General features: G+C 47.8%; 1 protein-coding gene across 1 annotated transcript; it reads right to left on the bottom strand.

The window, feature by feature from the left end:
* Positions 1-769: 769 nt before the first annotated feature.
* LOC147115050 (uncharacterized) lies at positions 770-6,868 on the bottom strand. Its single transcript, XM_085993979.1, has 3 exons — positions 6,124-6,868; positions 908-1,430; positions 770-798 (listed from the first exon to the last, which is right to left on the bottom strand). The coding sequence occupies exons 1-3, from the start codon at positions 6,775-6,777 to the stop codon at positions 770-772; spliced, it is 1,206 nt and encodes a 401-aa protein (XP_085850105.1). The 5' UTR covers positions 6,778-6,868.
* Between the last annotated feature and the right edge of the window lie 7,865 nt (positions 6,869-14,733).

The raw sequence follows: 14,733 nt of genomic DNA, 5'->3' as shown, positions 1-14,733 counted from the left end.
ACCAATTGACTTGGAATTACAGTTGCTCCTAATCTATTGCAGCAACACTTAATCAGCGTGAAAACTAGAAAAATGCACATAATTACGGCAAGTACCACCACTAGCCCATGTAGCAGAGTTTGTCCCATTGATCCTAGCCATCCTCCAATGATCCAATCAAACCAGTCATCCCCTGGCTTAGGTTTCTTATACTGACTTACTGCATCCCGGATATGTTTGACAATGTTGGTTATGTTTTCCGAGCTATCAGGGATATAAGTACAGGAGTCACTTCCTATCAAGGCACAGGTTCCTCCTTGTGCTGCAAGGAGGTAATCTAAGGCCATTTGATTCTGGAGGGTTACTGTTCTAATGGCTATCATTTCGGCACTCATGTCTGCTATAGCTTCCTCAGTGTCATTGGCAACTATCTCTAGTAGCCTTGCCAGATTCCTTGTTTCATCCATCAAGCTCATTATTCCATAGGGAGGGTTTATTACGCTGAAAAATCGATTAAAAGCTCCTAGCTCTCTTTTGGTCACGTGTTTCTTAAATTCGTGGTGTTCCCCAATCTTATTCAAGTGGTGAATAAAAGGTACTGCATAACCTAAGTAACACGAACCCGTCCAATCCCGGGGTAACCTTGGATAGGCTTGGTGACCACATATAAAATAGGTCCCATTATATGCGATTAAATTGTCGTCTAATGCCTCACGAATCCTCCATCCCCATCTGATTTCCATTCCTTCCCATGGTCCCCCACTTGTCCTATTGGGGGTTCCGGTATGATCTAATTGGAAGAAACCTTGGCCACAGCCTCTGGTGCGAATACATTTTGTTACATTAACATTTTGGAAACATTTACTGCGTCCTACTTCTGTACCTCCCGGCACACTCTTCGTTAAACATATTGGCCCCTTCGGCCTACCAACTCCTGAAGTATTAGTAAGGACTAAGGCTGGAGGCTGGCTGTTCCGATTATAATTAGGCTGGTACCACCCTTGGAAAGTGGTTAGGTCGTAACCTGCCGACTTCCATTTGTCCCTGTCGCCCTCCTGGTTGTATGAATCTTTATAAACGCCGCTGGCGTTCTGGCGCATGACCCACTCCGCCATCTCTGTGGCATTGAACGGGATGGGTCTCAAGGGAATCCCTCTTTTACTATGGATAGGAATGTGACTGCAAACCCAACAGCTTGTTAAGTTATAGCTTTTGGCGTATTCATATGACATGTGCAGAAAGGTGTTGGTAATTAATTCACGTTTCTTCCGTGATTTGTCCGTATCGCCTTGAGTCAGGCGCAATAGTCCAAAAAGTCCAATAACAACGAGCAGCAACTTCATGGTTTCAGTCTTCAGTGGGCGCTCCGCCTGTGGTGGTGTTTTCTTCTTTGTAGCACTCGGCTCCGACCCGCCTGGGATGCTGTTTTCTCTCGGCTGCGAAACTTGATGCTAAGCAGATGGTCCCCTAGCGGTTGTTAATCTGTGAAGTAAAAGGCTTACACACAATCAAAATTAAAACTTAAAATATTAAAACTTAAAATTAAAAATTTAAATCGTATAATAAGTATAATAAGAGTAGGATTTCAGCAGGCCAGAACAATCCAAACACAACACCAGACCTCGTAAAAGCTGCAGTCACCTCTATCAAGGCCGAGCACGAGTTCTGTAGTCTCCTATCAATGGCTGATCAATCAAAATAAAATTAATGATTGTTCGTAAAATCTACTATATACTGTACTGATTTACTACTGATTATCTCCAAAATCTACTATATACTGTACTGATTTACTACTGATTATCTCCCCCCCTTTTGATTGGTTTCTCCAATCAATTTACAGTGGTGGAAATGCACCCATGCGCTTCTTCCCTCGACCTTAGCTGCAGTCGGGGTTGTTAGTAAGACCTGATATGGACCTTCCCACCTTGGATCTAGACTTTTACGAGTCCAGTTCTTAACCATCACATACGAACCTGGTTCAATTTTTAGAGAACCAGATAAGTCAGGAAGTTCACCATATGCAGCATGGACCTGTGAATGCAGCCCGCGCAAAACCTTAGTAATAGCCAAGACATAGGTCGTCATTTCTTCAGTCATATGGTGAAAATGCACCGTTGTAGGAGCATTTTGGTTCCAGGGAGTCTTGAGTGGTCTACCATAGATAATCTCAGCAGGTGTAAGTCGTGCTTTACCTGCTGGTGTGGTGCGGATCTGAAAAAGAGCCACAGGAAGCAATTTCAACCAAGTGGAGCCGGTTTCGGCTACCAGTTTAGCAAGTTTGTTCTTCAGAGTCTGATTGGTTCTTTCGACAAGTCCTGCAGCCTGTGGTCGATAAGCACAATGCAATTGCTGATGAATGTTCAACTAGGTACAAAGTTCCTTGTTTACTTCGGCAGTGAAATGAGGACCGTTGTCAGAACTTAACCGAGTTGGAATACCATACCGAGGTATGATCTCTCTCAGCAATACCTTAACAACAGTAGAGGCTTTATTGTCTGTGGTTGGATATGCCTCGATCCACTTACTAAATACATCTACAATGACAAGAACGTATTTGTAACACTGACATCTTTCCAACTCAATGTAGTCCATTTGCAGGGTCTCAAAGGGACCCTCAGGTAAAGGGGTTTTTCCCCATTCGCAAGGCACTCCCTTTCCAGGGTTGTGTTGTTGACAAATCAGGCATCGATCGCTAATGTTCTGTGCTATTGCTTGAAGCCTTGGATGCCACCAAGTACTTAGAAGCAAATCACCCACTGCCCTGGAACCACAATGAGTTGCAAAGTGTACACATTCAATAACCCATAAAGCTAGCTCATCAGACATGCAAGTCTGTTCCGCGGGAGTAGTCCAGAGTTTTGATAAAGGGTTATATACACATCCCAATTCTCTCCACAAATGCTTATCACTATCAGGAGCGTCCTCCTGCAACTTAATCACCTCTTGGATGGTTGGCATTAGTTTTTCCGAGGTAGACTGATTCTTTTTGGAATTTTTAGTCTGCCTCATCATTCGGGGCACAATCATTTGGTGACTCCTAGAAGCATTTTTGGCCGCCTCATCAGCGCGGTGGTTTCCTATATCTACCGGGTTTTGGCCAGTGGTATGGGCAGAGCATTTAATCACAGCTATCTGTTTGGGGAGTAAAAGGGCTTGCAAGAGATCTGAGACTAACTGCCGGTGAGAGATCGGGCTGCCCGAAGAGGTCAGAAAACCTCTATTTTTCCACAATTGTCCAAAGTCGTGAACTACTCCAAAGGCATATCTAGAGTCTGTATGTACATTGATTTTTAATCCTTCTCCCAAAGTACAAGCTCGTATGAGTGCAAACAGCTCGGCTTGCTGGGCAGAAAAAGGGGATTCAAAGGCTGCTGATTCTAAGGTGACACCTTCCTGATTTACAATTGCATAACCAGAAATTCGTTTTCCCATCTCATCAACTGAAGAACTGCCGTCCGTATACATGGTAATATCGGGATCTGCAATAAGAGTGTCAGACAGATCAGGTCGGACTGAGGTATCATCCTTAATGAGGTTTAAGCAATCATGGCTTGGTTCATCACTCTCGGAGGGCGGATATGCAAGGAAACTGGCAGAGTTGATAGTGCTACAGTGTTTAAATGCTAGCCAAGGATTGTTCAGTAAGTATATTTCATACTTATTTTGCCTGGCGGTAGTCAGGTGTTGGGTCTGCAATTGCCCCAATAACGCAGTGACTGAGTGAGAGCTATACACGGTAATGTCCTGCTGAAGTGTCATATTAGCAGCTGACTGTAGACTGTTGTAGATGGCTGTAAGGATCTGGGTGCAATAGGGATGTCCTAAGGCTACCGGATCCAGTTTTGATGAATAATAAGCTACCGGTCGATGCTTATCTCCATGCTTCTGAGTCAGAACTGCTGTTGAGCAATCGTTCATTACTGTGCAATATAACTGGAATGGCCTATCATACAGGGGTCGTCCCAGGGCTGGTGCTTGGACCAGATCCTGTTTTAATTCCTCAAATGCCTGCTGTGCCTCTAGTTCCAGCTCAAACTCTCCCTCTTTAGCCGTGTAGGGAGTCAGATGTTTGGTTAATACTGCAATATTAGGTATCCACTGTCGACAATAATTAACCATTCCCAGCCACTGCCTGACTTGTTTGGCCGTTTTAGGGGTTGGCGTCTCGCATATTGGCTGTATTCTGCTAGTTTCCAAACTGCAGTTTTCGGCTGATAACATAACTCCAAGAAATTTAACTGTCTTCTGAGCCACCAATACTTTCGCTGGAGATACCACATATCCTAATTCTGAGAGATAGTTCAACAACTGAATAGTGTCCTCTCTGTTACTTAGCTCATCAGGGCTAGCAATGAGTAGGTCATCCACATACTGGATCAGATTGGAGCCACAATTTAATGTCAGTGTCTGTAATTGCTGTTGAAGGCACCGCGAAAACAGGGTAGGTGAATTCACAAAGCCCTGGGGTAATCGAGTCCACGTATACTGCTGACCGTTGTAAGTGAAGGCAAAAAGGTATTGGCTAGTAGTGGCCAATGGCAGGGAGAAAAAGGCGTGCTGGAGATCGACTACCGCAAAAACTGTAGCATCAGCAGGTATCGAGGCCAAGATGTGTGCTGGATTAGGTACTAGCGCATGAAGTGGCTGAACAATCGCATTTATTGCTCGTAAATCCTGCACTAGGCGGAACTGATCAGGCTTACCAGGCTTCGGAACAGCCAGGATGGGTGTATTACAACTGGATTGGCAAGTTACCAAAATCCCCTGCTCCAACAATCCCTTAATGAGTCTGTCTATACTCGGAAGAGCTTGGTGTTTCAAAGGGTATTGTCGTACCGTCGGCAAGGTCACATTTTCCTTCACTGGGATCTCAATGGGTTTTATGCCGGTTAGACCTACATGCGTTGGGTCTTCTGCCCATACCTGTGGATTCACATACTCCAGTATGTCTTTCCCTACATGACGGTGCACCACAGTCAGGCTAGGCTCAGGGTTTTGGTAAAATTGGACCATCAGACCTCCGGGTAACTGTTGCGGTTGGTGACATTCAGGGTTTGCCTGATCGATCGCTCGTTTTACCATGGGCCCCAAATCTTTGGCATGGAAAGGCTGGTTAACTTCCCACGTGATATGAGGGGCCACTGTCGAAGGCTGCTTCCACAAGTGTAAGGGAACCTGCACAAACTCGGCTTTTCCCTCAGGTCCAGTTACTACAGCCTTGAGGTAGATTGTCCATTCGGTACCTTCCTGATCTTTAAAATACTCCTCAAGGGTCCTATCCTTTCCACTTCGATCATATGCCAGTGTCACATGATAGGAGGATGCATTGAGGTCGAGCGACCACCATTGAGGTGTAGTCGAAACATAACATTGCCTTTTATTTGCCCAATGTCCTATTGCTATTCCTTCATCACCGCAATCAAGTTTGAGTTGGAATGCACATAGTAAGTCTCTGGCCATTAAATTGCAGTCCAAGCCGGTAGTTAATACAAATTGATGGGTTGCAGATTGATTTTTGTAGGTCACCTGAACTGGTTCTGACGTAGCATACTTGGTCATTTGATCTTGGAAGCCTGATAATTCCTGGGTCTTGTTGGATCGGGGAAGTTTAAGGTCCGATTGGACAGAGGACATGGCGGCTCCAGTGTCTACTAAAAAGGGATACCATTGATCCTGGATTTACAACATTAATAAGGGTTCTCGGTCCGAATGTAAAGTGCTGACCACTAGATTAGCTAGTCAATTCTGTGGGAATGGATTGTTCTGGGAGAAATTGGTATATCCTCCCCTGCCTCCTCTAGGTCCTCCTTTGTTTCCTCTCCATCTTCCCCTGCCTCTCCTAGGTGGGTCTCCAGAGGCTAAGGATTGGCAGTCTCTGACCCAGTGGCCATCCTCTCCACAGTTATAACACTGCCCTTGTCTTGGACCTTGGTATCCCCGTCCTTGTCCTCTACCCCTTCCTCTACCTCTGTAATTCTGTTGTGGAGGGGCGTAGGGTTGGCCGTATGCAGTAGCATCGGGGCCGTTTGGATGAGTGTAATATCCATAATTCTGAGAGTCTACCCATCCAGGGGTACAGTATTGAGGTTCCATCTGATACCCTGTCCTGTCTATCGTGTGTGGTTGAATTGGGACTTCCTTCACGACATATTCTGTTTTTATCGTCTTCTGGGGTTGGTTCTCCAAACCTTTACTCTCTTTCCAATAATATTTTATGGCTCTAGTAATTTGAGCTGGGCTATTTTCTGCCCAGTTCATATTATTGGTTTTAATTGCGGTTGCTACCGCAGCCGGAAGGCAGTTCATCAGAATGGCGCAGAATTGGGGTGAATTGGCTCCTCCTTGATAATTGGTGTCCCCCGACTGTCCCTGATAAACCTCACAGAATCTCTCCAAAAATTCCTCAGGTCCCTCATCTTTCTTTGGCTTAGTATCTAGGATATTGGATATGCTAATAGGCTTCTGAAGTGTTTGACTAGCAGCCGTAAGCATGGCTGTTATTCTATCATTGTCATTCTCCATGGCCACATTTAGGGCTGCCAGATTAGCATGTCGCAAGTGAGTTAAGAATCGAGTATGTTCCGAGGGGGCCAGTACTTGTTGGATTAAAGCCCATAAATCTCGGGATTCAGCGTTGTACACTTGAATGGTGGTTCGTAAAAAGTCCACAAACTTTTGAGGCGCTTTGTGGCGATCCGGCGCATTAGTTAGGATAGACATTAATTCATTAGGCTTCCATGGGAAGAATACATCTATGGTGGGGTTAGCTGCGGCAGTAGCCTGATCTGGGTTTGGCATCTTTCTCACTGGAAGGTTCCTGGGTGGGTTACCGGAATGATTTTTTGATTCTGACTCATGATCCTCAGGAGGTGATAAATCATCCTCCGAATCGGTAAAGTCACTACATGACTCAGTCTCGCTTTCCTGAGTGGATTTATGTTGAACTAACTGTCTGACTCTTTTCTTATTTTCCCGTTTCTCTTCTTCCTTCTTTTTCTTTTTCTTATCACTCCGGGTAGGAGTATAATTTAGCACAGGGTTTGTCTGTCCTGCCGTTTGTAACCGGGTCCGACTACTTATGGGATCAGTAATGCCTGTGGCACTGTCGGGTAAGGTGGTTGGGGGTATTCCTGGAGTGAATGGGGGACTGGTTGCGGAGAGGGTTGCTGGAGGGGTAGTATTAGGCATCGCTAGTGAGGCCGAAGTTGGAAGGGAGGGGTAAATATTGATGTACTGGGGTGGCTGAGGAGGTGGCGCATTAGGAGTTCTGTACATCCAATTGTCTAAGTCCTCATCTGTTCCGTCTCCCTCTTTCAACCTAAGGCCAACCATTGAACTACGTAGTTCATTTTTATCCTTTTTATCTGGCGCCTTTTCAGATTTTGACCTTTTCTCATGTGCACATTCTTTCTTAAGTATTTCAATGGGTTTAGGATTTCCTCCTTTGGTTAACTTTATTCCTAATTTAACAGCATTTTCTTGCCAGCTGGCTAATAGGGAACTGTCTTTAATTTCTTGGCAGTACCGTCGCCAGAGTCCAATTAGTTTTTTAGTCTTGCTTCCCATGTTCTTTTTCCAAATAATTCCTTGAGCTTGTTTAACCATTTCTAAACTTTTGGCACCCCCTAGTGGCCATTGTTCGCTGCCTAATTTTTTATTTAAACCCCCTGAGAGTAGTCTCAATTGTTGGGCTTTATCCGGATATTTGTCACACAATGTTTGTAAGGCACTGCCCTCGTCACTTGTTGTGTCTAGGTAATTACCCATGGTTCTCTTACACTAAGGGCTCCCTTTCAGGATTCGAGTTACGTTTTTAAAAGTGTCTCGTATATTTCACGGATACCGGCACACAAAACTAAACACCACAATACAATAACTACAATACTTAGACCAAACAAAAACACAGTGAGTCGTCTATATTCATCAAATAGTAATTTTAGCCTCTGTCACCGTCTGGTACAGGTATTCTTAGCCTAATTATTCAAATCGTAAATTTAGCCTCTGTCACCGCCTGGTACAGGTATTCTAAAACTCTAATTATTCAACTTATATGACCCTTATCTTGCACTCCCCGAGTACAAGTTGCTCGAGCTCTAGAGTCCCCGACTCTCTCTTTTTACTTTCTTTCAAGTATTCTTTTTCTCTTTCTCTAAAATCACTACTTATCTACTTTTTAGTCCAATCCGAGCCTGAGCGGACCAAGTGAAATACGAGGCCGGCGCGTTACCCGACTTGGATACTTATTTCCTAAGTTTACACAGTATTCGCCAGATTGACCCAGATCTCGTCGGGACACCACGCAAGAATTAGCGAGTGGCAAAACTTTTATCGGACTTACGGATCAGAGGAAAACCGAGGTGGTAAATTTAAACATACTCACTCCAGGGGCCCATTTCCTCCTCTCACGTCCAAAACTAGTTCGGCTCTTAATTTCGCGAATTCTCGGTGATCGTCCATTGAGATCCCACTTCTGACACCAAATGTTGAAACGGATTCTTTTGGTCCTCAATCTGGTCAGTACAAACACTGAGTCGAATACTGGTTGAGTTCAACACTTTTTATTCTGTCATCCCGGGAGACTTACTCTGATACAGCACAGTCCTGACTCCAGAAGAGTCCGACAGGTTAAACCAGAGCAAGCAATCTTTCATACAGTGTGCCACATTATTATACTTGCTTTTGAGGAGACATTAACACATCGTACAGTCTGCACCAATCCCGAGCTGTACACGTATACATTTAATTTGATTTCCTGGCCTGGCAGTATGAAGTCACATTTCACTGAATGGTTTATAGTTAAGTAAATATCCTGGTAATGGTTTCATGATCACCTAATCATTATGGTAATGCGTTTGCAATCATGGTAATGTGTTTTCTGATCATCTATTGTCTGTATAACCTCTGCACTCCGCCCTACACTGTTTCCACCAGCAAGGTGTGACATCATGGGTGCCAGCCATATTAGCAGCCACAGATCAGTTTAGCTTCTTTTATTTTACTTCCTGCTGTCTTCACAGTTTCTTGAGTTAACATGATCATTTCTTACAATATGCAAGTGACTCAGCGATGTCGACATTTCACCACCATTTTATGCTGACAGGATCCTCCATTTTAGATTGACAGGGTCCTTGGCTATGCGAAGCGAGTTGTTACCATATTTTGCATTCTATATCCTCAAGTGCACTTCCAAGGGATAGAACAGGCAGCCTGTGTTAACGGCTGTGATGACGAAGAGAAAGCCAAAATGTTGCTTTTCTCTGTAGACAGTAAGCTCTATCAGACCCTTTCAGATGAGGTTAAGAGAGGGCAGAAGGGTTTTGAGGACCTAAAGGAGGAAATACTGGAAGCCATGGGTGCGAACGACAGCAATCCGTTCGATCGCATAGGGAAAACACTGCAGAAGGAAGGGGAGACCCCACAGGCATTTGCAGACAGGCTGTGGCCAGTCTACAACAGCGCGTGTACAGGGGGGCAAAATAGGGCACAACTGAACCAGCAGCAGTGGACCCAATGGCTTCGTTGCCTGGTGTCCAATTGCCTGCCCCAGATAAAAGCAAAGGCTGATGCTTGGTTTGACCACCAAGACCCCCTCGCAACTGAAGAGACTGTAATCTGGCAGCTCACGGTAGCATATAGGAACGATAGGAATAGTGGGACCCCCCAGCAAAAGGGTCCACGAGGTTAAACCTGGGGCTCAATACAAGAAAGAGTGGTGCCAGGAGGGAGCCGTCCCTCCCAGAACAAGGTCACTTGTTACAGGTGCGGGGAGGAGGGCCACTGGCGCAGGGATTGTGAAAAGCCTGGGAGAGACGATAAAGCCAGGACCCCCGCAGCCCCAACTCAGAACGCAGAGATAGAAACTCCTCCCGATACAGTCGAGTCCGTCATGGAGTCGATGAACTCTTTCCTCAGGGCCAATCAGGGAAAGGTAGCAGCCATCAGTGGTGCTGCAGCCCCCTTGCCCACCTCTGCCTCTCCACAATGACTGGAGCCCGCGCAGCCTGTCCGTCTGTGTAATCTCTGGTACGATGAATGGAAGAGACCGCTCATACAGATGGAGGTAGAGAAGGTTACCGGGACCTATCTATTGGATACGGGGGCATCATGCACCGTGATCCATACGGATAATCCCACCACCTCACCTCTGTCTAATGGGGTTCCATACATACTATCGGGATTCACCGGTCAGGAGCAGGCGGGGGTATATTCCAGACCCCTCTCAGTCCATCTGGGCACGCTCCAAACTAAATGGACGTGTATACTGGCAAGGTGGGAGGTGGAGGGAGGAAAGGGATCCTAGGAGCCGACTTCCTGGTGGGCCACAGGATCCTCGTGGATCTCTGCAACCATTTCCTTTGGGGGGCTAGCACAGACAGGGAAGAAGGTGTAGTGGTCATCCCGGGCAAGGAGGGTAAGGAGACCTTGTGTACTGTGAAGCCCAAAGAAGGTTACGACCTCGGGCTCATGGTAAATGGTGTCCCGGAGGCACTGCAGGCAGCCGTGCAGGCAAACCTCACAGCGTTTGCCACCCATAAACACGACTGCGGGAGGATCACAGGGTTTGAGGTTAAAATAGACGGGGACCCCATGGCCCGACCACAGAAGCAGTACAATTTCCCCAAGGAGGCAGAGCCCGACATGGAGGCAGCCATCACCTCCTTAGTTAAACAGGATGTGTTGAGGCCCATAGCCACACATGTTAATGCTCCACTTTGGCCGGTTAGGAAACCGGACAATTCATGGAGAGCCACGGTGGACTATCGGGTGCTTAACAGCAATAACCCCACATGTGTCCCCACAGTAGAAGCAGTGGCCAATCTTATTAGCAGCATTCCAGCATCCGCGAACACATTCACGGTGCTGGACATTTCGAATGGGTTCTGGTCCATCCCTTTAAAATGGGAGGACCAATACAGTTCTGGTGTCCATACTTAAGAAAAGACATGCTTGCTCTCGAGTCAGTACAAAGAAGGTTCACTCGGTTAATCCCGGGGATGAGGGGATGGACATATGAGGAGAGGTTGAGTCGATTGGGACTCTACTCATTGGAGTTCAGAAGAATGAGAGGCGATCTTATTGAAACATATAAGATTGTGAAGGGGTTGGATCGGGAGGATGCGGGGAGGATGTTCCCGATGATGGGTGAAACTAGAACTAGGGGGCATAGTCTTAGAATAAGGGGCTGCTCTTTCAAAACTGAGATGAGGAGGAACTACTTCACTCAGAGGGTGGTAGGTCCATGGAATATGCTGCCCCAAAAAGCTGTAGAAGCTACATCATTACATAAATTTAAAACAGAAATAGACAGTTTCCTAGAAGTAAAGGGAATTAAGGGTTACGGGGAGCGGGCAGGAATTTGGACATGAGTCTAGGTTCAGATCAGTCATGGCCCTATGGGTAGCGGAGCGGGCCCAGGGCCGTGTAGCCTGATCCTGCTCCTATTTCGTGTGTCTAATTCTGTTAGATTCAGGAGATAGTTCTGTGATAGAGATTGGCGGTTAGGATCAGATCAGCCATGATCCTATTGAATGGCGGAGCAGGCTCGAGGGGCCGATTGGCCTACTCCTGCTCCTATTTCTTATGTTCTTATGTTCTTATAAGTTTGCCTTCACCTTAAGGGACAGCAGTATACCTGGACCTGTCTGCCACAGGGTTTCCACAACAGCCCCAGCATCTTCCACCAATGCATGAAGGATAGTTTAAAGGAGTTCAGTCAGCCCACTCAGTTACTGCAGTATGTGGATGACCTGCTCTTATTTACCGACTCGGTCGGGGAGCATGGCCCACTGCTGGCTGAGCTGCTGGAGCTGCTGCAGAGAAAGGGGTTTAAAGTCAACCCCAAGAAGGCGCAGATCGGTCAGCAAGAAGTTAAATTCCTGGGTCTAACTGTCCACACAGGAGAGAGGGCAATAGATAAGGCAAGGAGGGAAGCAGTCCAGGAGTTACCGATTCCCAATTCAGTAAGAGGGGTGAGGTCGTTCCTGGGATTGACGGGGTACTGCAGGGATTTTATAAAGGACTATGCAGCCACAGCGGCCCCTCTGCTCCGTCTCCTACACAAGGGGGTGGAGTGGTCCTGGGATGAGGGATGCCAGGCGGCATTTGTTAAGTTAAAGCGAGACCTGCAGACCGCACCAGCCCTAGGAGTGATAGATGGAAAAAGGGAGTTTTTTCTGGAGGTAGCAGCCAGCGGGGATAGTCTGAGTGCTGTGCTGCCCCAAGAGCGGCACGGTAGGCTGAGACCCGTGGTCTACTCCTCCAGAGTCCTCACGGATGTGGAGAGGAGCTACTCCAACTGTGAACAGCACCTTTTGGCCACACATTGGGCTGTGAAAAGATCTTTAATTTTCACAGGCACCTCTCCCATCACCCTCCTCACGCACCACACACCCACTCAGATGCTTTTGGATGGGAGGATTAAAGATGGGACAGTCAGCAGCATCCACATTGCACGCTGGACCCTTCTCCTCTCACAGATGGATCTGAAGGTAAAGGGCCTTTGCGAGCCAAAGCTTGCGGCTAATATGGTATATCCTGGAACAGCCCATCGGTGTTCCATAGAAGGGGTATGGGAGGTGAACATAGGTTTACGGGCCAGGATACATCCCTCAGGTCGTGAGATCTATGTAGACACTGGGGTACGACTCACGGGTTGCGGGATCTTTGATCCAATGGCAGACATTGCCTTGGCAATCAAGCTCCCTAACACCATGAGTGCCCAGCAGGCTGAACTGTCTGCGGTGATGTACGTGGTTACACACCCCGACATCTTCCCTACCCCGTATACGATTTTCTCTGACAGTATGTTCACTTGCAACTCGTGTATGGGGTACTTGGCCATCTGGTCCCGTCGTGGGTATACCTCCGCCGACGGGAAGCCTTTGACAGTAAAGCCCCTGCTGGAGAAAATCCTGGCAGCTGTGGGGGAGGAAGGTGCAGTTTTCATCCATAAGGTGAAAGCCCATTCCTCCACAGCACCCCGCAGCCAGGGCAACCAGCAAGCCGACATGCTGGCCAAGGAGGGTGCATGTGCAGGCACTTTCTGGGACCCATATGAGTCCGGGCCAGTGGCAGCAATTACAGGCAGGGATGGGACACAGGGAAAATCGGGAATAGTGTTGGCCCCGGACCTTAAAACGGTTCAGGCACAGGACCGCGTCCTAAAGGCAATAATGAGTCCAGTGATGGAGGGCAAAAGGATAGAGGGCCCCTACAGCGCAGCCCCCCTCTCCATAAGGGAAGGCATGCTGTTCAGGGGGGAACAGTGGGCAGTACCCCAGCAACACCGGAGCGAGTTCCTTCAGCTGGCCCATGAGGGGCCGGGAGCGGGACTCCCCGGGCCTGAGACCACCTGGCAACGGGTGGAACAGGCGGGATGGTGGCCAGGACTCCGGGCTGATGTCCGCGAGTTCTGTGCTAGCTGTCTTGTGTGTGCAGCAAATAATCCCGATCCCCACAAAAGGAAGGTGCCCATGGGACACATTAGCAGGATGGAGGGACCATGGCAGTCGATGCAGATCGACTATATAGGGCCCTTGCCCACCACCCAGGGAGGCTACAAATACTGCCTCGTCCTGGTGGATGTGTTTTCCAAGTGGGTGGAAGCCTTCCCCTGCAGGACGGCCATAGCAATGGGGACTGCAAAGATCTTGGTGAAGGAGATGTTCTCGTGGTGGGGACTGCCCCAGTTCGTGGAGTCCGATCAGGGAAGCCACTTCACTGGCCAGGTCATGCAGAACACCCTCAGGCTGCTTGGTATTCAGGGGAAATGGCATGTCGCTTACAATCGCCAGTCCTCAGGGATTGTGGAGCGCATGAACCGGACCATTAAGGAATGGCTGAGGAAAGAGACAGTGGGGTCGCCCCAAAAATGGGCAGAGACCCTACCTCTGATCATCATGGGGATCTGGGCCAGCCAGTCCAAAAGTACAGGGCATTCACCACATGAGCTCATGACCGGCAGAGTATGAGGACCCCCACTCATGTCCTTGCCCCAGTCCTCACTGAAGGACAACTGCAGGAAATAAACCAGGATAAATTCGCCCGAACCCTCCCAGAACACCTCAAATGAACTTATGGGCAGGCAGCAGACAGCATGGGGAAGCAGCATCGGAATAACCGGCTGCTGCTCGAGCCTAGCAAGAGCCACCAGTGGGAGATAGGAGACCTAGTGATGGTAAGAAACTATGCCCGGGCGGGAAGTTTAGATCCACTCTACATGGGACCATATAATATAGTTGATAGGGCCAGCCCCATGGTTTATGCAGTAAAACTACCCCAGTGCACAAAGTGATTCCACGCCAACCAATGTAAATTGTACAAATCTGATCATACAAGTTCAAGTTCACAGGCTGTAAGGACAGGCACTGTGGCTTGTTACAAGGGAAAAATTGTCCGGCCCACCAATGGGGACACTTTCCCGCTCCAGTGGGACCTAAGTTTTGGCCAAAGTTTAAATTTGAACCAGTTATTTAGTTCAGAAACAGAGAAACAGCAGCCTGAGAGTAGAAATCTGCAGGCTGCTGCGAGTACATTCACAGAAGAGACTGCCCACGCATGCGTAGTCGCTGGTCTGGAGACAGGAATTTCCCAGTCTTTTGAACAGGAGGTTCGCGCAGGCGCAGTCGCCTGTTTGAATACAGAGGTTTCACAGCCTCTGCCGGGAGACTCCGGGGAGGAGGTTCACGCAGGCTCAGTCGCCTGCTTAAAGGGACAAGCTTCCCAGCCCACTTCTAGAGTGGTTCCCCCTATGGT

Source organism: Somniosus microcephalus, chromosome 7, assembly GCF_052327205.1.
Source record: "Somniosus microcephalus isolate GS21.2 chromosome 7, FLI_Smic_1.0, whole genome shotgun sequence".
Lineage (NCBI taxonomy): Eukaryota > Metazoa > Chordata > Chondrichthyes > Squaliformes > Somniosidae > Somniosus > Somniosus microcephalus.
This window is presented reverse-complemented; position numbering and strand designations above follow the sequence as displayed.

Coding starts and splice junctions, on each gene's coding strand:
- LOC147115050 (XM_085993979.1), bottom strand. CDS start 6,777: ATGCCAAACCCAGATCAGGCTACTGCCGCAGCTAACCCCACCATAGAT. Junction 1,431..6,123: donor CGATAAAAACAGAATATGTC/GTGAAGGAAGTC, acceptor CCATCTGCTTAG/CATCAAGTTTCGCAGCCGAG. Junction 799..907: donor TACTAATACTTCAGGAGTTG/GTAGGCCGAAGG, acceptor TATTCGCACCAG/AGGCTGTGGCCAAGGTTTCT.